This window comes from Sceloporus occidentalis, unplaced genomic scaffold, assembly GCF_023333645.1.
Source record: "Sceloporus occidentalis isolate IW3139 unplaced genomic scaffold, rSceOcc1.0.p SCAF_3, whole genome shotgun sequence".
NCBI lineage: Eukaryota > Metazoa > Chordata > Lepidosauria > Squamata > Phrynosomatidae > Sceloporus > Sceloporus occidentalis.
Window position 1 is genome coordinate 72,628,383 of NW_028316983.1, and position 23,154 is coordinate 72,651,536.

Consider the following 23,154-nt stretch of genomic DNA (forward strand, 5'->3'; position numbering starts at 1 on the left):
TTGATTCTTTTTATATATAGATGATTAAATGTCACAAGCTCCATGAAAAGCTCCATTTCTCTGCTCTCAAACCCTAGGTTTAAACAAGTGAGAAATCTGCTGGATGCATCCATGAACCTTGTTAATTCTCACATTTCATTTTTTTCTAAAGCAGATAAACCAAATTCCGATTTGTCTTTCAGGCTTCGTTGTTGTGCTGCTTAAAACATTTAGTATTGGTTGCACCCTCTGGGTTAAGGAATACTCCTATTCAAATTGACAAATGCAGCTGTTTGCCCCTTGGATACATGGGTAGGTAACTATTACTGAGGCATTTGTAGGGCCCCATACAGCCCCGAGGGGGAAAAATGAAAAATGTTTTTGCACCCAAATGCCCCTCAACTGCCACTGAGGGGTGCAGAAGGCAATTCTGTCAAACATTTGCCCTCTCTGGGTCATTTTAGCCCCAGGAATAGCATCCCCCCCTACTCTTCACTGGCCACCATGGGGGAGGATGCCATGCCAAAGGTGGATTTACTAGGAGAGGAAACAACATAAGTAATGCACTTCTACCGGTGGAACTTTTACACTATGCCTCTGCAGTAAAAGATCTTTATTTATGTCTCTGATGTCTTGCTAAAGAATTACATTTAAAAATCTTACATTACGTATTCACATTGCCATCATTACATGGTATCAGGTCCACCTCGGAAGAGGGAACTTTCATGTTATGAAAAATACCTGCAATAGGTGATTGCAGTGCAAAAACAGACCAAATAAGATCACTTGAGTACAAGGGTAATTTGGCTACCAATTTTTTTATTTCACCCCAGCCCCTTCCCATTTATCAAAAATCTAAATTCCAGCAAAATAGGTATCCATTAACAATAAAACAGAGAAAAGAACTAAAGTCAAAATTTGTTGGTGAATTTAGACAGGATTTACTTCAGGAATGCAACCAGTTACATTCATTGTGAGAAACAGTTCTGTCCACAGGTCATGAATTAAGACTTGTCAATCTATACTTTCCCAACCCTAAAAAAAAACACCCATGTGTCATGAATAGCCCAGAACTAAGAAGCTCTAGGAACAACTACTGCTTGCCAGAACTTTTTGAAGTATAATGGAGCATCTGTTGATATAATCCTCTGTGGGCTAATTCCCCTCTTTTTCTTCCCCCTACCTTTAATCCTTTTTCCTTCTGAAGTCTTTTAACCCAGAAACTGAACATATCTCCTACTGTTCTTTAAGGGCTTCCTTTTTAAAAAACAAAACAAAACAGAGGCTTCCCAGGCTGTTGCAAGGAATGTGAGATGCAACTTTGCTCAGTATGTGAATGCTGTCATACACAAGAACCCCAGCTGCTATTAACTAAACACAAGATGGGGGAATTCAATGATAATTTTAACAGGTTTGTACTTCTCATGTCTACTTCAGCAAGAGAGGAAAAAAACAGTTACAGCAGCTATGATTTCAGACCAGTTTAATCTTGTCATCAGAAAGTCTAATATTGGTACTCCAGAGGACGAACACTGGAAAAGGTTTTACAGCGATTTAACACTCCATTCAGGCCTGTCACTGAATTCTAAATTTTACATAAGGAATCACTAAGAAGTATTGGACAGTAAGACAGGCAGAACAGCCTCTTTCCTACTATTATGGTGGTACTTTATAAAAGCAGAAATGAACAGCAAGCCAATAGCTAATGAAGTCTGGAGACAAGAGTGCCCCCTGTTGTACAGTTATTATCTACATGAATTTAAGGTTGTAGGCTACTCATTCACCATCAATGAATGTAAGGGGCAAATTATAATTTCTGCAATGAAGCCCTAATTTTTTCTTGAAATAATGGCTACAGCTTTGAGGAGCAGCACAGTGGGATGAAGACAGCTTAATGATTATTTCCCCTCCATATGTATTTTCTTCAGGGGCTTTTTAAAATCAATACAGCCAGCTAAAGGAGTCAAACAGCCCCTGCCCAACAACCCCCTGCTCCAAACTGCAGAATCCCATAGCTGTCTTTCTATAATTAGAGACTGCTTGCTCTACACATGCACTGATTGTAAGATTAGCTTGACTTGTATTTATCATCTTGGCTACTTCCATTTTAGTAGGACTTGTTTTATGTAACATTCTAGTTCAGTTTGAAACTTATCCTCAATCAGTCCAGAAAGTCTATCTGTAGAGTTGTCTATAGCAGAGCTGACAACTGTGTGTCCCTTCAGATGCTGTTGGACTGCATCTCCCAACATTCCTCTCCATTGGCAACATAGCTAGGTTTTACTAGGACTGCTGGGAGTGGCAGTTCAATAATATCTGGAGTCATGTAATTCCCACTCCTGCCCTGAACATACCTCCTGGTGCAAAACCCTTCAGTTCTACTCCTTCTGTTACCATTCACTGAAAAGGAAGCAAGGCCACATTAAAAAGACAGTAGGTATTGCACTGACATGTTTTGGCTTCTGCTCCGCCTGAACCAAGTCTTACATGCACCATTACTCTGGCAAAGAGGCTTCGTTATAGTACTGAGGATCCGAGTACATTACTAGGCAGCAAAATGGGCAACAAAATGGGTGAGGTATCTCTTCTGGTTATGAGAGAGAGACAGAATCTAATGGGAATGATTCCTTCTCCCTGCTCTCATGTTAACATCCATCCAATCTTATCAAGCCTATCTTGCTAGCACATATAGCAGGTCAATTATTGACTCAACTAAGCTTAATATGCTCCATAACTCCATGCTTCTTCAGAGGATTGCATATGTCATATCTGTTTTCCCTTAGGAATACTGAAATAGGAGAGCTAGAAGCTCTTGTGTGGTATGCACAGTGAGAGAATCTGTAGTTTTAAACTGGATTCATTTACGGACTGTTTTCTGTTACACCTCGGCCTCAATATTTGGTTACACTATTTAAACATTACAAGAGTGGAGAGTGGCTAGTTCCTGAAGGAAGCTCCATTCCCCCACACTCCAGGACTAGCAATACAACAGGACCTTTCCAAAAAAGAATGTTGCAAGGCCCTGGAGGAGTCAGAAGTCTTTCTGAATGTTTTCAGGTATGAACATAATAATACTTTGATGTGCTGCCACTGCACAGGTCATACACTGAGGTAATGTCCTCTTTCTACCTCTGTATATGCAACTGTATAAAAAGGCAACACAGAATAGAGAATAGCAATCCATATATATCTCCTCTCTTTAATTTGTTTCCTCATTAGAATGAGGCAGTCATGTGAAGCTTTAAAGGTCACTCAGGTTGAGCTCAGGCAAACTGGTGGACAGTTCACTGCTGAGCTCTGCACCTTCCAGCATGCCACCAGCTGCTCCTCCAGGAGTATTTTCCTCTAGCTCCAAGCTTGGTATGGAAATCTTGTCATCTAGAAACACAATAGAAAATAGTCATACACTATCATGTAGCACAATCCGTTGAAGTTAATATACTGTATTTGCAAAGTGCCCTCTACTGTTTATTACACTGATGCTAGACCTTCAATAGAGCCAAGCACTGAGTAATTATTTCCCCTCTACAGAATCCAAGAGTTTATACATCTTATGCCACAACAAGATCTAGACTGCAGGAATTCAAGGGAAAAAACCCAGTGAAGTTGCAGACAGATACATTGCTAGGAAATGTTCTGAAAACTTCTGGGCCCTAAGATCATCATGCTTCTTATGAAAAGATCAGTTCAGTAGGATTATTCTAACACAGACAGATACAGACATGCACACAAACAAAGATTTTGGTGATCTAGCCCTATTTCCAGGCCTTGTTCATAATTTTTAAAAGCATCTTAATAAAATAGTGTGTGAATTTCCCTGATGAGAAAATTAATCCTTTTATTTCCTAAAATGGAGATTCTGCAGTGTGACACAAATGAGCCCTGAAGTTTCAGGAAAAAAGAAAAGCAAAAATTGCAGAGAAACATTTCCAGTAGCAGCCATGTCTTCTTACTGGCTCATTAAGCATAATCATTAGGCAAAAATAAAAATTCAGTTAGAAATGCATATATGAAGCTGAAGACCCCAGAAAAACTAACAAGTACTAATTTCAGTAAATACTTTGGAGTACACTGATAACACATAGACTCACCATCAAGCTGTGGAATCTCTGGTTCACTGAAGAGTTCATCTGAGCTGACATCTGTGAGACTGAACTCAGAGACTGAATCATCACTGAGAGAAAACAAGGCATCTAGATGTACTGGTTCTTTGTTTTTTTCTAGGAGACAAACACCCAAAGAGGTTAGGGAGAACAGTATTTCACAGCAGTTCTTAGCTCAGCTTTCCGATGTCTGCGTCTGTCTGAAGCCCTCATGATCCAAAAATAAGTTTTAGGTACAACACAAACACATTTATAATCAAAAGTTGCTTGTGTTTCCATAGATATTAGACAGAATGGCATACAGTAGTTTGCACTTCTTTTTACATCCTTGTACACATTTTCCATAGGCATACACTACTTAATTTGTAAAATAGAGACTTGGCCATCCCTCCATTCCAACTGCCACCATCTTGGCCTTCAAGGGAGAGAAGAACTAACAATATCTGATGAACTTGATCTACCACTCCCTTCTCTCTTTGTATTATGTCTTTTTAGATTGTATACTTGAGGGCAGGGGGCTGTCAAATTAGCAATCTGTAAACTGCTCTGAGTGCCTCTGTGCCTGAAGAGCAGGGTATAAATACTCGAAATAAATATATAAAAGAAAGTGCTTAACTGACCATCTATATATGCTGCCTCTACAGGATTATTCACAGCAGGCAGAAAAGAGAAGCCAAAATGATGAAGCATTAGCTTCAGAGTCAGAAAGATTCTACTGAAGCAGCACTGGTATAATAAAAGCCATTTAAATCCCCACTGTAGTTACACAAACAATCATTTAACCAAAAACCTCAAGTATCCTTTCATATACCTCAGTCTTGTCTTTACCAGCAGGACTGACTGTTTGATGTACAACAGCTGCTCAGTCCATGAACTTGCAGAAAAATGAATACATCACACAAAATGATTACTCATGTCACAAAGGGGTGCATGCACAACCATGTGCACTCCTTAGCCTAACTGGAGATTTCCTTCACCTAGTGTGTTGCAAACATCAGCACTTACTCAGATGAATGCTTTTCTCTTTGAGTGGCACAGTGTACAGCTTGTCCTCCAAGTAGAGACTTTTCACTTGTTCTTTTAGGTCAGTAATTGTAGATCTTATTAAAAACAAATAAAGACATAGCAATTATTAGTTCTAAGGGAAGGAATAGATGCATGATGAGACACAAACTCTCACAATACATATAATCCCTAAAATACAGTAAAATTCCAGATAGCACTGTATAATTAAATTATAGGTAGCATAATGAAGCCATGTGTGTGTGTGTGAGAGAGATTAATGTCTTAAAATGCCTATACACATGGACACTGTCAGGAATTTGTTGGTTAATGAACTAATGGAAATCAAGCCATAACTGTGATTATAGAAAAGGAAGGGTTATGAGGTACGTCAGCCTCAGAGGAGAGCAATGGCAAACCCCCTATGAAGAAACTTGCCAAGAAAACCCCATGACAGGGTTACCATAAGTCAGAAACTAGTTGGAAGTGCACAACCACCATTGGAAGAGCAGATTTAGTGAGAGTTGTGCCACAATATTAATGCTCCTCTAGTGTTGCTTCAAATTATCCATGGATTTGTGAGATAAACAGGGAGAGTAACAGGTGGTGATAGGGAAAAGAAGCAGTATCTGTTCCTCTAGTGCAAGCTATTATTATTTGATTGATTGACATTTGTATTATTATTGTGTTTTTTTTTATTATGTCACTTCTATTATGTTACAGTACGTTCATCAATCATTAGTAGAAGAAAAACAATAATCTAATTTCAAAAAGCAGAATTTTCCTAAGAATGACTTAAATGTAACTAATCTTACCTTCATAATTTTCTAAAATACATATATTTAAAATATCTTGTGTTAACTTTTTTTCTATTCTGCTTATTTATATTTCCCATGGATACATTTGATCATATGATTGATTCCTGTATATAATGTCTACTTCTGTCTACTGTCATCACAGAGATAACCCCAGTATTTATAATACTTTTTAAAATTAAATTCTAAGATCCCTGTTAGTAGTTCTCAACCTTTGGCTCTCCTAATGTTTTGGACTTCAACTCTCAGAAGTCCCAGCAAGCTTGCCCAAATGATCAGGGATTCTGGGAGCTGAAGTCTAAAACACCCGAAGGACCCAAGGTTGAGAACCACTACAAGTCTATATGGTGTATGTATCAAATGCTTCCATTTTTCTTTTCTGTATTTTGTGATCAATTCCCATTCTTTTTCTATGTTTTCTTCTAATTTCCCATTCATTAAGTTTGTCAGTCTGTCCATTTCAATCATGTCCTGTAGCTTTATCAGCCATTCGTCTGTTATTGGTATGGTGTTTGTCTTCCAGAGTTGTGCAAAGAGTAATCTTGCTGCAGTGATCATGTATACGAATTTTCTCCAGTGTTTCCTCGCTGATACAGTGCGCCGTTCTGGATCCCCCCGCAGATAGTAAAAAACATGGGACCTTAACTCCTGTTCTTTTCAATGGGTGTGCATTCCTGTTCTTGTCACCGGGGTGTGCGCGTGCCCTTTCAGAAAGTCGGGGTTTGCCGCCTGCGTAAGCTCAAACTGCGGCACACTGTGTACAGGTTTTATTGGTCATGTTAAGCAAATAAATTTATGGGAGCATATTGAATCTGACATCAAGCAGAGTACAGATATAATCATGTATGCAACTCCAGAATTTTTTCACTTTTCTACAATTCCACCATATGTGAAACCATGTACCAATAATTTCCAACATCTATTGCTTGTGGTTTTATAGATTTGTGCCATCTTTACTGGGGTAAAATGCCAAAGAAATTCCATCTTTTGATAGTTTTCTCTTAAATTCTGACTTTTTGTAAATTGTAAAAGTTTTTTTGTGTGTGGATAGTGCCAGTTTTCAACCATGATATCATGACCTAGATCTTTTGCCCATAGTATCATGGCTTCTTTGATAGCCTCTTGTTCAAGTTTCCTTTCCAACAGAATTCTGTAAAACTTGGATGTTAGTTTCTGTTCTTCTCCTTCTAATGCTTAGCACACCGGCCTCATGAGGATACTCTCAACCAGTTTATCGTACAGTGTGCCCATGTCATACGCAGATGCACTATATGCGTCTTTCAGCATATGCTGAAAGCCATGCAAGAATGTGCGGGGTGCAAGGGGTGGTGCGCATGTGCTGCTGCACCACCGCCACATGCACGAGCCCCATTACTTTCAATGGGACTTGAGCATACGTGGTTTTTTACACGCGGGGGGGGGGGTCCGGAACGGATTCCCGCGTAGAAAAGGGCGCCCTGTATCTCCTTTCCATTGCTCAGCCTGCACACACCATATTTTAAAACTCCCTCCACCATTCATACAGTCATCCACTCACCCTGGCCTTAGGCAACACCTTTCCTTTGTCCCTCAATACCCATTGCTGTTAAAACCGAAGTTGTTACCTCATCACCATACCCATATGTTTTGCATTACTATGGCTCTTCATACAGTCTGATTTTAAAGGTCCTTCCTGGGCAGCAGCATTCCACCCCAGGGTGTCACCCGGTGCAGGGGCAGGGCTTGGGGTGGAGCCAAAGGGGGTGTGCTCCCAACTCCCTGTCCTGCGCCTCACATGGGAGGGAGGGAGCGAGAGCCAGCTTCCCATGTCCCTCCCATGCAAGGCTTTGCTTGGAAGTAAAGCCTTGCATGGCAGGGATGGGGGGAAACCGGTCCTTCTCCCACCCTCCTGCATGAGGCTTTACTTGGAAGTAAAGCCTCACACAGCAGGGAGGTGGAGGTGTGCTCATCGGGTGTCACCCCCATTCTGTGGTGTCACCCGGTGCGGGCACCAATTCACTCTATGCTTGTAAGGAAGTAGACCAAGTCTAAGAAAGCTTATCCTACAATCTTTTGCTCAGTTAGCCTCAAAGGTGCTTCAAAATCCCTTTTCATACTAACATTCCAGACTAACACAGCTATGTCTCTGATTTGCTCTAGGCCAACAGTTCCCAACCTGTGCTCTGGGGAGCTCTTAGGGCTCAGCATGCACTTCCTGGGTGCTCCCCAGTCACTCCAAGAAAATGAAAGTAATAAAAATTGAATGAAATTCAAGAATAAGAAACAAAAAGTAACACTACACCTAAACACTAATAACTTGTAACACATAGGGTAGACCTTTTAGGGTTTCTGCCATAAAAAATCATTCTAAAAAGGGCTCAGTGAGTCAAAAAGGTGCTCTAGGCTGAATATAGTGATAACGGCTGAAAAGAAGGCTCCATCTCTAAGAGATGGATTTTAGTAAACAGGTAGATACTGTGCCAATGACCACATCTGTTTATGAGACCCAGGCATGCCAAGATAAAGGCAAAGAGCACAAAATAAAACAGCAACCTAGATCTTCACATTCAAAACAGCAGGAAAGAGTGGAGGCAACAGGAATTAGAAATTTCTGTGAGTAGCTATAGGCAGATCACCTTATTAGTCACCCTTGTCTAAGAGCATCAAATTTGCTAAGAGGATGTGGTCAAAGCAAAAGGTTAACCTGATACTACTCCTTTTTGGGAAATTTTCACCTTAATCTTTGACTTCTTGGCTTCACTGTGAATAATGCACTCTCTGGTGGACATTTTCTTGCTAGCTACCAAGTTGAGATTTTCCCATCCACTAGCTTGCCTTCTTCTAAATAAGATCATGTTTACTTAGTGATAATACACATCTCAATCATACATTAAGAACCACAAGCACATTGTGACCAATGCAGCATGGTATAGTTTTCCTTACTTGACATGACTGAGTTCCTGGTGGGTGCTCTGGGTCTCACTCCTAGCTTTGTCCAAATCCCTGGTCTGAGCTTTATGTGTGTTCATTAGATCTTCCAGCATCTGGAAAAAGGAGAGAACATGGACAAGTGCTATTTTATTTTTTATTTTTTTTTGAAAGACAAAATTAGTACATTCCCATAAAACGTATAAGCAGAACAGGAACTTAACTTTTCTTTTTTCTATAACTAAACTGTTTTTCATTCATATCCTCTCCTGCAGAGATCAGTAAGTGCTCACATTATATGTAAATTATGTAAAATAAATATATGTTTTAATTAGATTATTTTAATTGTTTTTTAATCATGTTGTTTTAATGTGTTTTATATTGTGAATCGCCTTGGGTCCCTTTTTGGTAGAAAGGCAGAATAGAAATTAATTAATTAATTAATTAATTAAATGGTGCACATTTGTAAAATGGTACACCTCTCCATCATCATCCCACTTCTTCCCCAAAATTGGAACTCAAAGTAGCTTACAATTTAAAATAATATAATTAAAACATATCAAAGTGAACACTAAAATAGAATTACAATATTAGAACACTCACTCATTAATAGAATAAAATGCAGTTAGAAACAGAAAAGTGCTTTAAAAAAAGTACAATTAAAACATTACAACATCCCCAGCCAGTTCATTAAAGACTTGCTCTTTTAAAAGCCTGTCTGAATAATTTGTATCTATGGTCCCACTTCCATAGCCCTGTGCCACATTTCTCAACCCTGGAGAACAAAGCACAGCAGTATAATGGCTACATTTCTCCCTTGAGAAGCTCACAACTGCAGATACCATAACATCAGATTATGATTATGCAGTTAAGACAAATGCAGCAGTGTTTTGGCAGCTGCATATATCTATACTCCCACTTGTCTCAGCTTTTGTGTCTTCCAGTACATCTTAAGATCAGGAGAGAGGAATGTAACCAAGACTAACAGTAGCACAGCATTTTTCTGTTACGGGAACAATCATCAAGGGAGGAGCAGCATCTGGGCAAATGAAATAGCGGCAAGGAAACTATTTCCTGGAAAACTTAATTAAAATTATACCTGCATGGGGATGCTCACTGGATATATGCTGGTCACCTCCAATGGTTTTGACTGTATAAGACAAGATTTTAAAGCACCCTGAGGAGGGCCTGCACCCATTGTGTTCAATTTTGGGTCTAGCACTGTTGGTAGTAAATAAATAGTTAATAATACCAAGCAAAGTATGTTGTGTTGTGTGCCTTCATGTGGTTTTCAGTGTATGGTGACTCTAAGGCAAACCGATCACAGAGTTTTCTTAACAAGATTTGTTCAGTGAGGATTTGCCTTTGCTTTCCTCTGAGGTTGTGAGTATGTGACTTGACCAAGGTCACCCAGTGGGTTTCCATGGCTGAGCAGGGATTTGACCTCTGGCCTCAACAGCCACAGTCCAACACTCAGACCACTATACCATGCTGCCTCTTAAGATATCATACCTTACAGTATTGACTTTGGGTCTTCTTAATCTCATGTGTTGCAGACACTTGGCTGAACAGATCTTCCTCTTGTTGATCTAAAAGGTGCAATAAGCCGTGTCACTTCCTTACCTGGTTGCATCTTTCCCTCTTCCCCATCAGTCCCACAGGGCAAATACTCTTTAGCCTGATAGCTTTTAACAGTAAAGTGGCCAAGGGAGCAGGACTATCAAGTAGTACTTGCCAAGCTTGTGTTTCAGCTGCTCAACCTCTCTCCTGATGCACTCATACTCTTGCCATAGGACTTTCTTACTGTAATACAAAGAAAAAAACAACTGCCACATCAGCAATAAGACATCAGGGATCACTTCTATGGAGAAAGGCATGAGCCCCTGAAAGTTCAGCTAATTATTTAAAAAGTTATTACAGTAGTAGATTTTGAAATGCAGTAAACTAACCCTATGCCATTCTGCTCCCTAGAGAGAAAGTAAATTATCAAAATTTTGCTGGCTTTCCATAGCATAGAAATGAAAGGAAAAAGCAAATCCACCCATTTCTAGCTTACTGGAAGCTAATTATGTATCATATATAAGGAATCAAGTGGATTTTACTCTCTCCAGTGTCATAATTACATTTAAGGAATTTGGAAGAACCTTCAGTTTATTAAAGCCTTCACGAATAAATTATGCCTAAACTTTGAATGACATGCTCTGAATTAAGCCTTTTTGCAGTTGTGGTTATTTTATTCATTTATATCCTGCTTTTCTCCCAATAATGGGATTCAAGACAGCGTACAACACATTTTAAAACAATACAAACTAAAACCTAGGCAAAAACATAAATAAAATATAAAAGTTATTAAAAACATTTATAAAGTTATAAAAACTAAATACAAACCATAAAACTGTACAGCACACCACCATTAAAAGCTCATCCCAGTCAGTTTCTAAAAGTCTGACAGCATAAGAATATTTAAATTTGCCAGCAGAAGGAGAATAAGGACAGAGGGAGGGAGTTCCAAAGTCTGGGAGTAACAACTAAGAAGTCTCTTTCCCTTGTTCCCACCAAACAAGTCTGAGTTGGTGGGACAAAGAGAAGGGCCTCTGCAGATGTTCTTAGACTTGTGATGGGCTTATAAAGGGAGATTCAGTCCTTAGCTGGGACTCAAGGCATGCAGAACTTTACAGGTCATCACTTTGAATTGTGTCTTGAAACAGATCGGCAGTCAGTGGAGCTGTTGCAACAAGGGAGTTGTGTACTCCTTGTAACCAGTACCCTTTAGCAATCTGGCTGCAACACTTTGGACCAACTGAAGTGTTTTGCTAAGGGCACCTGGAAGAGTACTGCTCTTTGTTGTCTACCACAATCTGATTCTCAACAGTAGATAAAATCAAGATGCTTTTGCCTGATAACCCAAACGCTGACCTCTCCAGCATATCTTGCATGATGCCAGTGGTGGAAAATGGATCAGGGGTGCAGTCGCCATCTGACTGCTGAAACACCTGCTGCCGAAGGCTACGGAGTTCACTCTTCAACCCTTCCATCCTGTGTCCCAGCACTGACTCCAAGCCACCCTGTGAACTGTGCCGTAGCTGATCTATCTTCTCTGCAACAGTAAGTAGGATGGGAGGAAAGTATTAGCCAACAGCACTCCCCTTGGCTGCTATAAGAGATTAATTTGTGGCAATATAGAGACCTCAACACCAACTTATTACTGCAAGGTGCTCCACTAAGTTCACTAGAGATAGATTTGTCACTATTGGCTTATTGCTGGGGAACTACCAGCAAGGAAGCCTTCACACATCATTCATAAACAAATTGAGCTAGTAAGCAAAAATGAAAGGCAAATAAGGAATCAGAACCTGACCACCACCAACAGAGATAGTGTGGTGTCAGGTATGAAGGAATGCAGAAAGTGTGGGGGAGAGGAATGCAGACACTTAAATTCTTATGGATATTACTTTTTACCTTGGGATGTGGCATATCTATATATTAAGCTCTACAGGGCTTTTATAGAAGCAGATGGGCATCTGGATTTATAAAGGTTGCTTAAAGGCACATCTGAAAATATAGGAAACAAATGGAAGCCTATATATGGATACTTCACATCTGTATGTGGAACCTATCATCACCACTCCTGCTTTTGGTATTTGCTGCCCTTTTAGGGTTGCTGGGCATACAAAAGGCTTCTCAACAAAATTTGTATTCCAAACTGATGGGTTTATAAATGGAGATGCAGTCCTTAGCTGGGACCCAAGACATGAGGGACTTTATATGTCATCACTTTGAATTGTGCCTTGAAACAGATTAGCAGCCATCAGAGCTGTTGCAACAAGGGAGTTGTGTACTCCTATGCCTGATAAGCTTTGAATTCCAAAATCCTCTGCCTACCAATTGCATGCAGGCTCTCTTGTCTGAAGGGCAGACAGTCCTGCCACATCCCTACTTTCCACTTGCTTCTTATTTTTCTATTCAACAGTCATAGTTTTCTCAAGGTCCTGAATTCGTGGTTACGGCTACTATAACCCATTTTCTTTATCTAGCCTATCTTTGCACAGCCTATAGTTGGTTTAATGTGAATTGCTATAAAGTTGTGTACGCACTGTTTGAAAAAAGAAAGCAATGTTCAAAAATTTTCTGGCTTCTGTTCTCTGTCTTTTCTGCCCTTTTCCTCATGCTTCAGTGTGCAAAGGTTTTCTTCACCTTTCCCATTCTGGCAATTACTCTCCATTACTATCATGCTCCTTGGCTCCTAACCTTCTTTAAGACTGAGCAACACTTCCTGTTCTCATGATTTGTGACAGCTTTCAGACCTAGTCAAACTGACAACATTACACTCTCACAGATGGTGGACTACAATCTGGTTAGCTTCTTTTACAATCGCACATTGTCAGCCTTCACATCAACTTAGCCTCTTAGTGTCAAAACAAGTACCATCACAAGCAAAATAAGCAGGTAAGTAGCACAAGCAATACAGAGATAAAACAAAGTTGTGAGTCTCGTACTCTCTAGAACTGCAGAAGAAGCAACCTTAAACAACTGCACGTTAATTCTTCAAGCTCTAGAAATCAAAACCCTTATATACCACAATCAGCAATTTGTAAAGATGTCATACATTTCAGGCAACTCCTCAGGCAATGTCCTACTGTTGGTTTCCTGAAGATGAAAGTGTTAAATATGCTCCAGTTGACAATTCCAAACAAGATAACTTGGCCACAAACCCATACTCTTATATGTAGTATTTACGTCAGCCTGGCCTAGTATTGAATCTCCAGCCTCCACAATGCATGGCCTCACTGCATGCAAAGATTTCATCAGAAACTGCACAGAAATAACAATTAGTCCATAACATCCTTACCTTGCCAATGATGTTTTCATATTTTAGGGGGAAAGTAGTAGTCTGGAGAAGGAGTGTACAAAATAAATCGCTCCATGAGCCAATTCTATGTTTTAACAATTCAAGAAGGTCACAATTTATGTTGCAATCTCAGCTCTTTCATCTCAACCCATTTTCTGCTAGTTTTTCAGAAAGTTCTGATAGCACAAGACTCCCTCCACAGCACTCTTTCTAATCCTCCCTCCATTACATGACTGCATCCCAAACTCTGAGATCTCTCTTTTTCTGATTCCTTATGAACACTGTTCTCTGCAGCTTCATCTCCTAATTACACCCTTTTTCTCTACATGTACTATGGCAACACCATGGACTGCTGCAGCCTATTCATTTTTTAATGTAATTTCAAACATTTTCCTGTTTATCCCATAAGTCCTCTATATTTCCCAGGCCTTAACTATCTCCCATTTCTACCTCTCAATCACCTTCTTCTTTCCACAGATCTTATTGGCTCCTTAAATATCCATTATTTCCATCTTTTCTTTCTTTTAAAATATTTTTATTAAAGTTTTACATAAACTAAAAATCCATATATCAAACACATGCATCCTACATTAAATCAAAATAAAAAACAAGCATAAAAACAATAAAGACTATACTACAACAATATATACTAAACAAAGCATTCATGAGAAGATGCTTTATTCAGTGTGGTAGTGAGTTAAAAAAAAGAAGGCAAAAGAAGATTCAATCCATTTAGAGAAAGGAAAATTTTAAAAGTCTCCTGCAAAGGCCTTAACTGCTAATCAAATTAAGATCTTGCAGAAACAATGATCAATGTTGGTGGCTGATGAGATGGAGAGAAAATTGAAGCAAGTAAAGCAAAAATAATTTTGAACTTGCAAATAAACCAGGGACACAATTGGCACATAAGTTAAGGAAAGAGAGACAGAGAAAAATCACTGTGACAATATAAGAGGGAAATGGTGTGTTAACTACTAACAAGAAAATTCACAAGACCTTTCATCAATTTTATTCCTCTTTATCTAAATGGCAAGGCCTCGGTGCAAACTGTGCATGTTCCAGGACCCCGACTCATTATGCGACGCAGCTGACTCGGAGCCTTTAAATGGGCAACTTAAATTAGCGGCGTAACAATTCTGGCGTACCGGTGCAGCAGCTTACAGACGGAGATGCGCAGCTGCGCAGTATATAGAAAAGAAGCGGAAAAAAGCGGCACCTTTTTAATGCCGCTTCTTCCAGCTTGGGGCGTGCAGGCGGCGTGTTCATGGCAGCATTCAGGTAAGGGCCGTCTAAAGGCTATCCCTTCATGACGTCATGAGCACACCCCTTTTTGCCCGTCTGTAACCCGCCAAGAAATCTCTATGAAGTGGAGGTCTCCATGACTACACAAAATTTGCCAAAGATTTCAGATGGCCACAGATGAAATATAAATGTTCCTGTAACAGTAAGAGAAATGTTTGGTACTATTAAAAAGACTACTACTGGGAAGATGCTTGGACCAGGTGGGTTATTAGCATCTTATAAATGTTTTGAGAAGGAGTTTTTGCTCCCACTATAGAAGATGATGAACTCTATATTGCAAACTGGAAATATCCCTGATATTTGGAATGAAGCTAATATAACCTAAAGAAGATCATGTTTTGATTTCCACAAAAAACTATAGACCAGTATCACTGTCTAACAATTATTATAAATTGTTTACATGGATTTTGGAAAACAAACATATCTTTCAGGATTTTATTCATGATGATCAATATGGATTTTTATGGAAAAGGCAATGAGAGAAAATAACAGAAATGTACTGAGTAAATGGGAATATTTCAAATGACATAATGACAAACAAGCTATGTTGGGTTTTTTTTGGATGCAGAAAAAGCCTTTGACAATCTGATCTGGACTTTTTTAGAATTTATACTGTATTTTAAAAAACTTTTGTTGTAAGTCACCTTGAGCATTTAAATGGAAAACTGGTTACACATATTTTAAAGAGATTCAAGGAAGCTGTCTTCCTGGATTTACAGAGAAGTATTTGTTTCAGAGAAAGAAAAGCTAGCCAAGAGAGGAGAGCAGCTTTGGAAAAGGAATTGCAGAACCAGGCATCTCTCTCCTACCTTCCAAGTGACTGATACTTTGCTGCTGTAGTTCCTTCTCCTGTTTCAGCCGCTGTACTGCTTGGGTGAGGGATTCTATGACCTAAAGAGAAACATGATAACAGTAAATTCCACCTAAATAAAGAGCTCTTTAAGTTCCAGCTGAAACAAAAGATGTCAATAAAATTGTCTAGCCAAATAACTGCCTAGAGTATGTGAATTATTCTTTGGTAGGCATCTCACTCTTTATTAGAATTGAAGTTTCTTAAAGGAACTAAGGGTGGAATTCAAACTATTTCCTTCTATTCTGTTACTATAATCTCAGGGTGGGCTAAACTGACAAACCGATCAGCACAAAGTTACACACTGAGCTTCATGACTAAAGGCCTTGGAACTCAGATATGTTATAAATCCCATTATCTGTTATACACCATTGCCTTCTGTTATGCAACACTCTGAATACTGTTTTGTTGTATTTATTGTTCTTTAGTGTTGAAAGTTCTGGGGTACAAAGAAGCCCCTGTAAAATGGTTTAAAAGAAAGTGTTAGTGCATACCCTGAGGCAGGTAACTTTGAAGGGTTTATGCACCAATTTTCTAGCTTCTGCACTGCAAAACCCAAAGTGAAAGTGAGTGTGGTCCACTTCTAGTTATATAAAAATTCTATGCCTTCTTACATAGAAGAATCACCATTCATGGATGGACACAGAAGTAACAAGTTTTCAGTGGCGGAGGTGGGAGTTGTGCTAGAAGACAGCAAAAACAAGCAAGGAATGCATGTAGTCTTTCATTATGTATTGTGCATTTATGTACGCAGTCAGTTGTGATTAAAAAATCCTTCATGGCCAAGAAAGAGTCTTATGTGTCACTGCAGTGCTGATTACCTGAGCTTGTGAATGCAGTTGCTTAGTGATGGCAGAAAGCTCTTCAGTGGCCATTCTGCAGCAGGGATGAACTCCACATGTGAAATTCAGAGGTGGTGCTCCAGTCTGTGGCTCAGTCAAAACAGCACTCTCTGTATTTATTCTGCCCAGCAACAAATCAGCTGTCAGGATAGAAAACAACCAATTTGATCAGTCTACCAAGCATATAAACCATCTAGGTTTGGGATATTTTATTTACCCTAATTACATAATGTTGCCTGAATCAGTTGTGGCCCATGTTCACAAAGTCTAATGGTGCAGGGATCAGAGCCAAGAAATCACTAGACACAGTGCCAAGTAGATCTAGGTATTATTTTTTTTGATAACTGCCTGAGCCGACTCTGACTCATAGCGAACCTGTGGATGAGACACCTCTAAACCATCCTATCCTCCACTGCTCTGTTCAGATCCTGCAAATTCATGCCTGTGGCCTCCCTGATTGAGTCTAGTCATCTGGTGTGTAGTCTTCCTCTCTTTCTGCTATCCTCTATCTTTCCTAGTATTATTGTCTTTTCTAATAAGTCATGCCTTCTTGTGATGTGGCTGAAGTATGACAGCCTCAATTTGATCTTGACTTCTAGGGAGACTTCAGGCCTGATCTGTTCAAGGACCCATATGTTTGTCTTTCTGGATGTCCTCATCCCTCTTCTCTGGCACCACATCTCAGAGTTGATTTTCTTCACTGTCTTGCCTTGACCATTGGACATCCCCATTTTTAATGTTATGTTGCTTCTAGAGTTACGTTGCTAATATCCTTTTTAATTTCCATCGGAACACCACAATTAAAGAATAAACTCTGCTAACCGGCCGTTTGCATTCAAGAAGCAAAAATGTCCTTGTATTTGCCAGGTATTTTGAAATATGTAAAATATGTATTTTCTTCACCTGGACCCCATTTCATTAAAATCACAAAAGGATATAAAATGAATCTATAGAAATAGTCTGTTTGTCCAACTTGATATGTGAAAGTATATTGGCACACTGGAAAAACCTATAGTCATAGGTTCTGTTTAAAAGTACAGAGGATAGATAAAGGAGCAAAAATATTTTGAAGAGTCAGCAAGCAAAATAAACCAAGCTCATAATACAATAAGTTTCAGTGCACAGTCCAGGACATGACATGGTCATGAGTCTGCTGCTCCTCTAGATATGTGCATTTCCTCACACAAAATAAAATAAAGGGTTGCTCTTCAAGACAGCTTTACTTCTATTTTAACATGTTTCTTCTTCCCTTCTTACCAGAGCAGAACTGAAATATAGGGACTCTTGTCAACACTGGTATAAAATGCAAACTGCATCAGTTATTTAAAACAAAAACCTATTGCTGAAACAGACAAGGGACAGGGAAAATGCCAGTGAGATACAGCACACAAAATGGACACTACACCCATGAACCTTGGTGGATCAGAACAAGATCTATCCCAGGGAGAACCCATCTCCCCGTGCCCCCGAAGTATCATTGACCTCTAATTCTCACCATCATTCCCCACCACAACCAGTGGTTGGGGCAGAAGGATTTATACTTCACCAACCGCTGAGCAGCACAGGTTCCCCTGATCCTGGCTGTCAATGAAATACTGTTAGGTGCTTATATGCAGTTCATGGCCTTCCTTTATTGTTTGCTCCCAAGAGCCACACACACTTGAATCAACAGAGACAAGTTCCAGCCGGGAAGATTTTTATTTATTTTTTTAGTGGTGAAGGTTCAGAAAATTCAAGGCATTATGAACGTTTTTATTCTAGAAGTGGCACTTCAGATATATAAAATTATAATTACCTTTGGATGTTATGCTTGTTGCATTCAGACGCTGCTGTAACACAAACAAGATGACATAGTAAATCATAACACATTTCAAATATTCAAATTGGAAACAACACATGAATCACATAAACATAAATTGTAGCTTAGCAGCATTAAATTCACAAGCATGTTCTGCATGAATACAGTCGCCCTTTGTATCCACAGAGGATCTCTTCCAGACCCCCCCCCCGGCCCCCTCATGGATTAAAAAAATGCAGGACCTTAAGTCCTGTTGTTCCCTATGGCAGTGCGATGGGCTGCGCCTCCATTAAGAACAGTGGGGCTTGCTATCCATGGAAGCTCAAATCCACGGATAGCAAGCCTGCGGATAATGAGAGAGCTCACTGCACCTGAAGAGTAGTTGGCAAGAAATACGCTCATATATCATTACAGAATTATTAGAGTGACTTCAACAGGCCTGTGGCAGTAACATCCAGCTTCCTTTAGTTACAAAATTTCAAAAGTGTTTTTAACAACTGCACAAATTAATCAAAACAGAACATCTTAAAATCTAAAAGGCTAGAAATAACCCAAATCAGCAACAGAAACAACTGAAACAGAAATAGAAACCTATCAAATGAACAGCTTGACAGCAACAAAACACATAAAAGGGCTGATTTCCAAAAACATAAGAAACCAATTTTTTGTTTGCACCACTCCAAGAATTCCATGAAAGAAAATGATAGCTTATGAAACAGCTCTTGGAAGCACGTTTCAAAACTCCAGAGTGGCAGAGAAGAAGCCCCATGTTTTTCTAGAGAATACTGTATTCTTACTTCCCAATGAGATAGAAACTGAAGCAGATTTCACCAGTACATCTATTACTGTATGTACCATGTGGCTCTCCATATGTTGTTTGACTGCAACTCCCACCACTTCTATCTACCATATTTGATAATGAGGAATGCAGCAAGTTGTAATCTAACAACATTTAGGGCCAGATAATTCTGAGAACCTGTGCTATAATTCCATAGGGAAGCAGGCTTTTCTAAGACATCCCAGTGTTACATGAACTGTGAACTGGGAAGTACAAAGCACAATCCAAGCACAATTAAAGTTTCTGAGCCTTTTTCTTGAGGAGCACCACACACAGAGCACTACAATATTGCCTTCCCAGCGCCTTTCCTCTTGCAGAAGGGGGAACATTTTCCCTAGATTGGCCATTCATAATCCCATGGTGAGCAGCTCTACTAAAACCTGGCAGCCTCCTCTAGAACAAGTCCAGATCCTGAATTATTTCCTAGCAAAGAACAATATATACAGAATAGGCCCATTCCTAGACAAGCCAGGTATTTCAGTGTGTCATGAACTTAACATATTTTTGCTTTATCTAAATAAAGTGCAAATGCATGGTGAGGCTGAACTAGCTTCTTCAGAGACCACAGGGTGGTTTATTTGTAATTTCTTACACTGATTTTTCAAGGCCAAGAGTGTACCATCCAACAACTGGTGACAGAGAACAAGAATAATTCCCATTATATTGTATCATCCTTCAGTGACTGAAGTGTGGCAATCATTTTTTGCTTACATACACTGACCTCTACCACAAACTAGACAGTGCTTAAGAAATTCAGCAAAGAACAATGGTTAAGAAAAAGGTTTAAAGATGACAGTTAGATGACCAATTATTTGGTTATGCTTTACAGTTTCTAAAACAAGTACAGTCCACGTATTCCTTGGGTGCCCTAAATCCAGTGCCTTATTTGAAAGATTGCTACATTGTATCAATATTAATTTAACAAATCCTGAAATACATACTCACATTACTAGTAATTGATTACACCCATTTAAACATATTTTAACACATCAGGCTTTCATTACTGGAAAAAAAATTGTGTAAGAGCTGAAAGCCAAGTTTAACAAACAGAAGTTTCAGCAGTCTTGAAATCTACTAGTAAAGACTTGCCCTAGGAACATAACTAAAAAAAAATATCAATAACGTATTTCCCCCTCAAATAACGCACCATCTATTTGATACTGTATCAAAATCAGCCGCCCTGATCATTTCTTGGAAGGGCGGGGTAGAAATAAAATTTATTATTATTATTATTTATTAAAATATTTAGCAGCAACCCCTGTTTAAAAGCTTTTTTTTCAAACAGGTGGGCTGCAATTTACATGGTGCTCTGTAGCTGAACTTGCCTTAATTTTGGCCATGTTGCTGTCTGCTTCTGTCAATATAGAGCTGAGCTGCGTGTTCCAGTCCATGATGTTGACAAAAAGATGCTTTTAACAAATCAGTTGCTGCCAATTTGTAAAGTGGGAGAAATCCTTGGCTAGAAATAAATCCCAGCAGGAGAGAACAGTGCCTACAAAAGCAGCAGGAGAATATCTTTATTTTTCCTTCCATAATCTGTACCAGATTTCATCACAGCAGAAGGAAAAGGAATTTTTTAAAAAGGACAGATTCGGAAACTGAGGTATTGTTCCACCAAATCTCCCTGTAAATTTTCATCACAGTAGCTAAGCACACTAACACACTAAAGAGAAACCACTACCTTATATCTATCACACTTTCATCTCTTGAAAGCACTCACAAGGCTTGTTTACCACAGAATCAGACCCACATTTTGAGGAGCCCATCCCCAAAGGCACAACTCTTCAGCAAACCCACAACCTGTCTCAGTGATGTATTCAGTGCTCTTCGTGCCGGATCATCCATGCAAGGTTCCCTCCTTTGCACGATCACTCAGGTTTTGCTTTTAGGTTTGCCAGACCGAAAACCAGAAGCAACTCCTGCACCTTTAAAGGTTGTGCAGAAGAGAAGATTGCAGCACATGTTACTTCTTGCCTGGTTGCATAACAAGCAACGCTTTTACGTAGTCATTAAGAAAGAGCCTCCAGTTTCCACTCTGGCAACCCTCTAGGTTGCATCTACTTTTTCATGGACTATTTCAAATTACACTGAATTAGAGCACAACTAATGGTTTGAGTGTTGAGGCTGCGACTCTGGAGATCACAGTTTAATTCCCCGCTCTGCCGTGGGTGATCATGGGCAGGATGACCAGATGTCGTAACTGCAAAGGAGGATAAAATGTAAGATATCCAAGAAAAATGTAGGGCATGACCCAATAAAAGCTAAAAAAATACTCACAGAAATGTAAATCCACAGAAATGGAGAACATTTTGAAAATCCTCCTGGACAGAAGGTTGAAATGTAGGACATGTTCTGGAAAAGGAGACCATCTGGTCACCCTGATCCTGACCACTCTCAGCCTCAGAAAAGTCTGTGATAGTTTCGCCTTAGGGTGCATCTGTAGTAGTAGTTGTTGTGTGCCTTCAAGTTGTTTCTGACTTATGGCGACCCTACGGCAAACCTATCATGGGGTTTTATTGGCAAGATTTGTTCAGACGATGTTTGCCCTTCCCTTCCTTCTCCTGAGGCTGAGAGCGTGTGACGTGCCCAAGGCGACACAGTGGGTTTCATGGCCTAGCAGTGATTTGAACCCTGGTCTCCAGAGTCGTAATCCAACACTCAAACCACTATGTCACACTGGCTCTCATACTTACTGCATCTGCGCTGTAGAAATACACTCATCCCTCCACATTCGCTGGGGTTAGGGGCACAGGACCCCCGTGAATGTGGAAGAACCACAAATAACAAAAACACTATGTTTTTACCAGAGAGAACACCTCTCTAGGAATCTCTAGGTCCACCAGAGAGACTCTGTGGTCCACATCTACCAAACATTGACTACAGAATTGCGCCTGAGGAGCTTCAAATGCCTAGTAGAGTATTCTCTCTAGGAATCCCTAGGTCCTTCAGTGCAACCATTTGGTTAAAATTGACCATAGAGTTGCACTGGAGGACCTAGATATTCCTAGAGAGAACATACTAATAGAATCCATAAAGCGGAGGGACGAGCGTAATGCAGTTTGACACCACTTTAAGTACAGCAGCAATTGACTCCATCCTATGGAATCCTGGGATTGGTAGTTTCCCTGGCAGAGTGCTGGTGGTGCCTCAACAAACTACAAATCCCAGGGTTATGCAGAATGGAGCCACGGGCTGAAATTGTGGCTGCATCCACACTGGAGACATAACCCGGTTTGGCAGCGCTTTAACTCTTTGTCTGGCTCTTTGCTATGGAATTCTGGGAGTTGGAGTTTGTTGTGGGGCCCACAACAAACTCCAACTCCCAGAATTCCATAGCCTTGAGCCAGAAAGAGTTAAAGCGGTGCCAAACCGGGTTATTTCCCCAATGTGGATGCACCCTTAAGGTCGGAAGGAGACTCGGAGGCGTACAAAGAGTTGGCCCCCGAGCGCAGGCGAGGATCCTCAGGGCAGCCGCTCTCCCAGAGGGCCAGAGTGAGGCGTCATGGCGGCCCTGGCTACCATAATATGAGGAAGAAGGGAAAGGAATGAGGCGCCCTCGTCGTCGTTTCTCTGTGGATTCGAAAACGCACCGCTAAAAGCTCTCAGGCAGGTCCGCCATCCTTTCCGCCGCGGAGGCTTCTGGACATGGAAGTCCTTTGGCCTAAGCGCCACCATGCCCAGGGACTCCGCCGGGACTACATTTCCCAGTAGGCATTTCGCCGCCGAGCGCTGGGGCTGTCGGGAAACAAAAAAGAATGCCATACATTCTCATCTTTCAGAGCTTCCTTTTGGTGCGTAAAATGGCGGCCCAGCGCAGGACTACACTTCCCAGGAGGCATTTCGCCACCGAAACGCTTGGGATGTCGCTA

General features: G+C 40.2%; 1 protein-coding gene across 6 annotated transcripts; it reads right to left on the reverse strand.

Moving 5' to 3' along the window:
• Window positions 1-613: 613 nt before the first annotated feature.
• LOC149316202 (uncharacterized) lies at window positions 614-22,983 on the reverse strand. Of its 6 annotated transcripts, none has more exons than XM_089515031.1 (12): window positions 22,876-22,983; window positions 20,611-20,777; window positions 18,445-18,475; window positions 16,629-16,789; window positions 15,767-15,848; window positions 11,723-11,903; window positions 10,542-10,609; window positions 10,319-10,395; window positions 8,822-8,922; window positions 5,088-5,182; window positions 4,071-4,199; window positions 614-3,357 (listed from the first exon to the last, which is right to left on the reverse strand). In XM_089515031.1, exons 2-12 carry the CDS (start codon window positions 20,674-20,676, stop codon window positions 3,221-3,223), a joined length of 1,128 nt encoding a protein of 375 aa, XP_089371157.1. In that variant the 5' UTR covers window positions 20,677-20,777; window positions 22,876-22,983; the 3' UTR covers window positions 614-3,220. The 6 variants fall into 6 exon arrangements, with proteins under 6 accessions (XP_089371157.1, XP_089371155.1, XP_089371156.1 ...); XM_089515029.1 differs by having other exon boundaries at window positions 18,445-18,478; XM_089515030.1 differs by lacking the exon at window positions 22,876-22,983 and adding an exon at window positions 22,715-22,844 and having other exon boundaries at window positions 18,445-18,478.
• Between the last annotated feature and the right edge of the window lie 171 nt (window positions 22,984-23,154).

Bases quoted from the DNA above. Each gene is read 5' to 3' on its own strand.
- LOC149316202 (XM_089515028.1), bottom strand. From the start codon at position 21,634: ATGTCCTACATTTCAACCTTCTGTCCAGGAGGATTTTCAAAATGTTCT. The intron at 18,476-21,562 runs GTGAGTATTTTT...GTGTTACAGCAG, and splicing joins TTCTGTGGATTTACATTTCT to CGTCTGAATGCAACAAGCAT. The intron at 10,396-10,541 runs GCAAGTACTACT...TGCACCTTTTAG, and splicing joins GCAGCTGAAACACAAGCTTG to ATCAACAAGAGGAAGATCTG.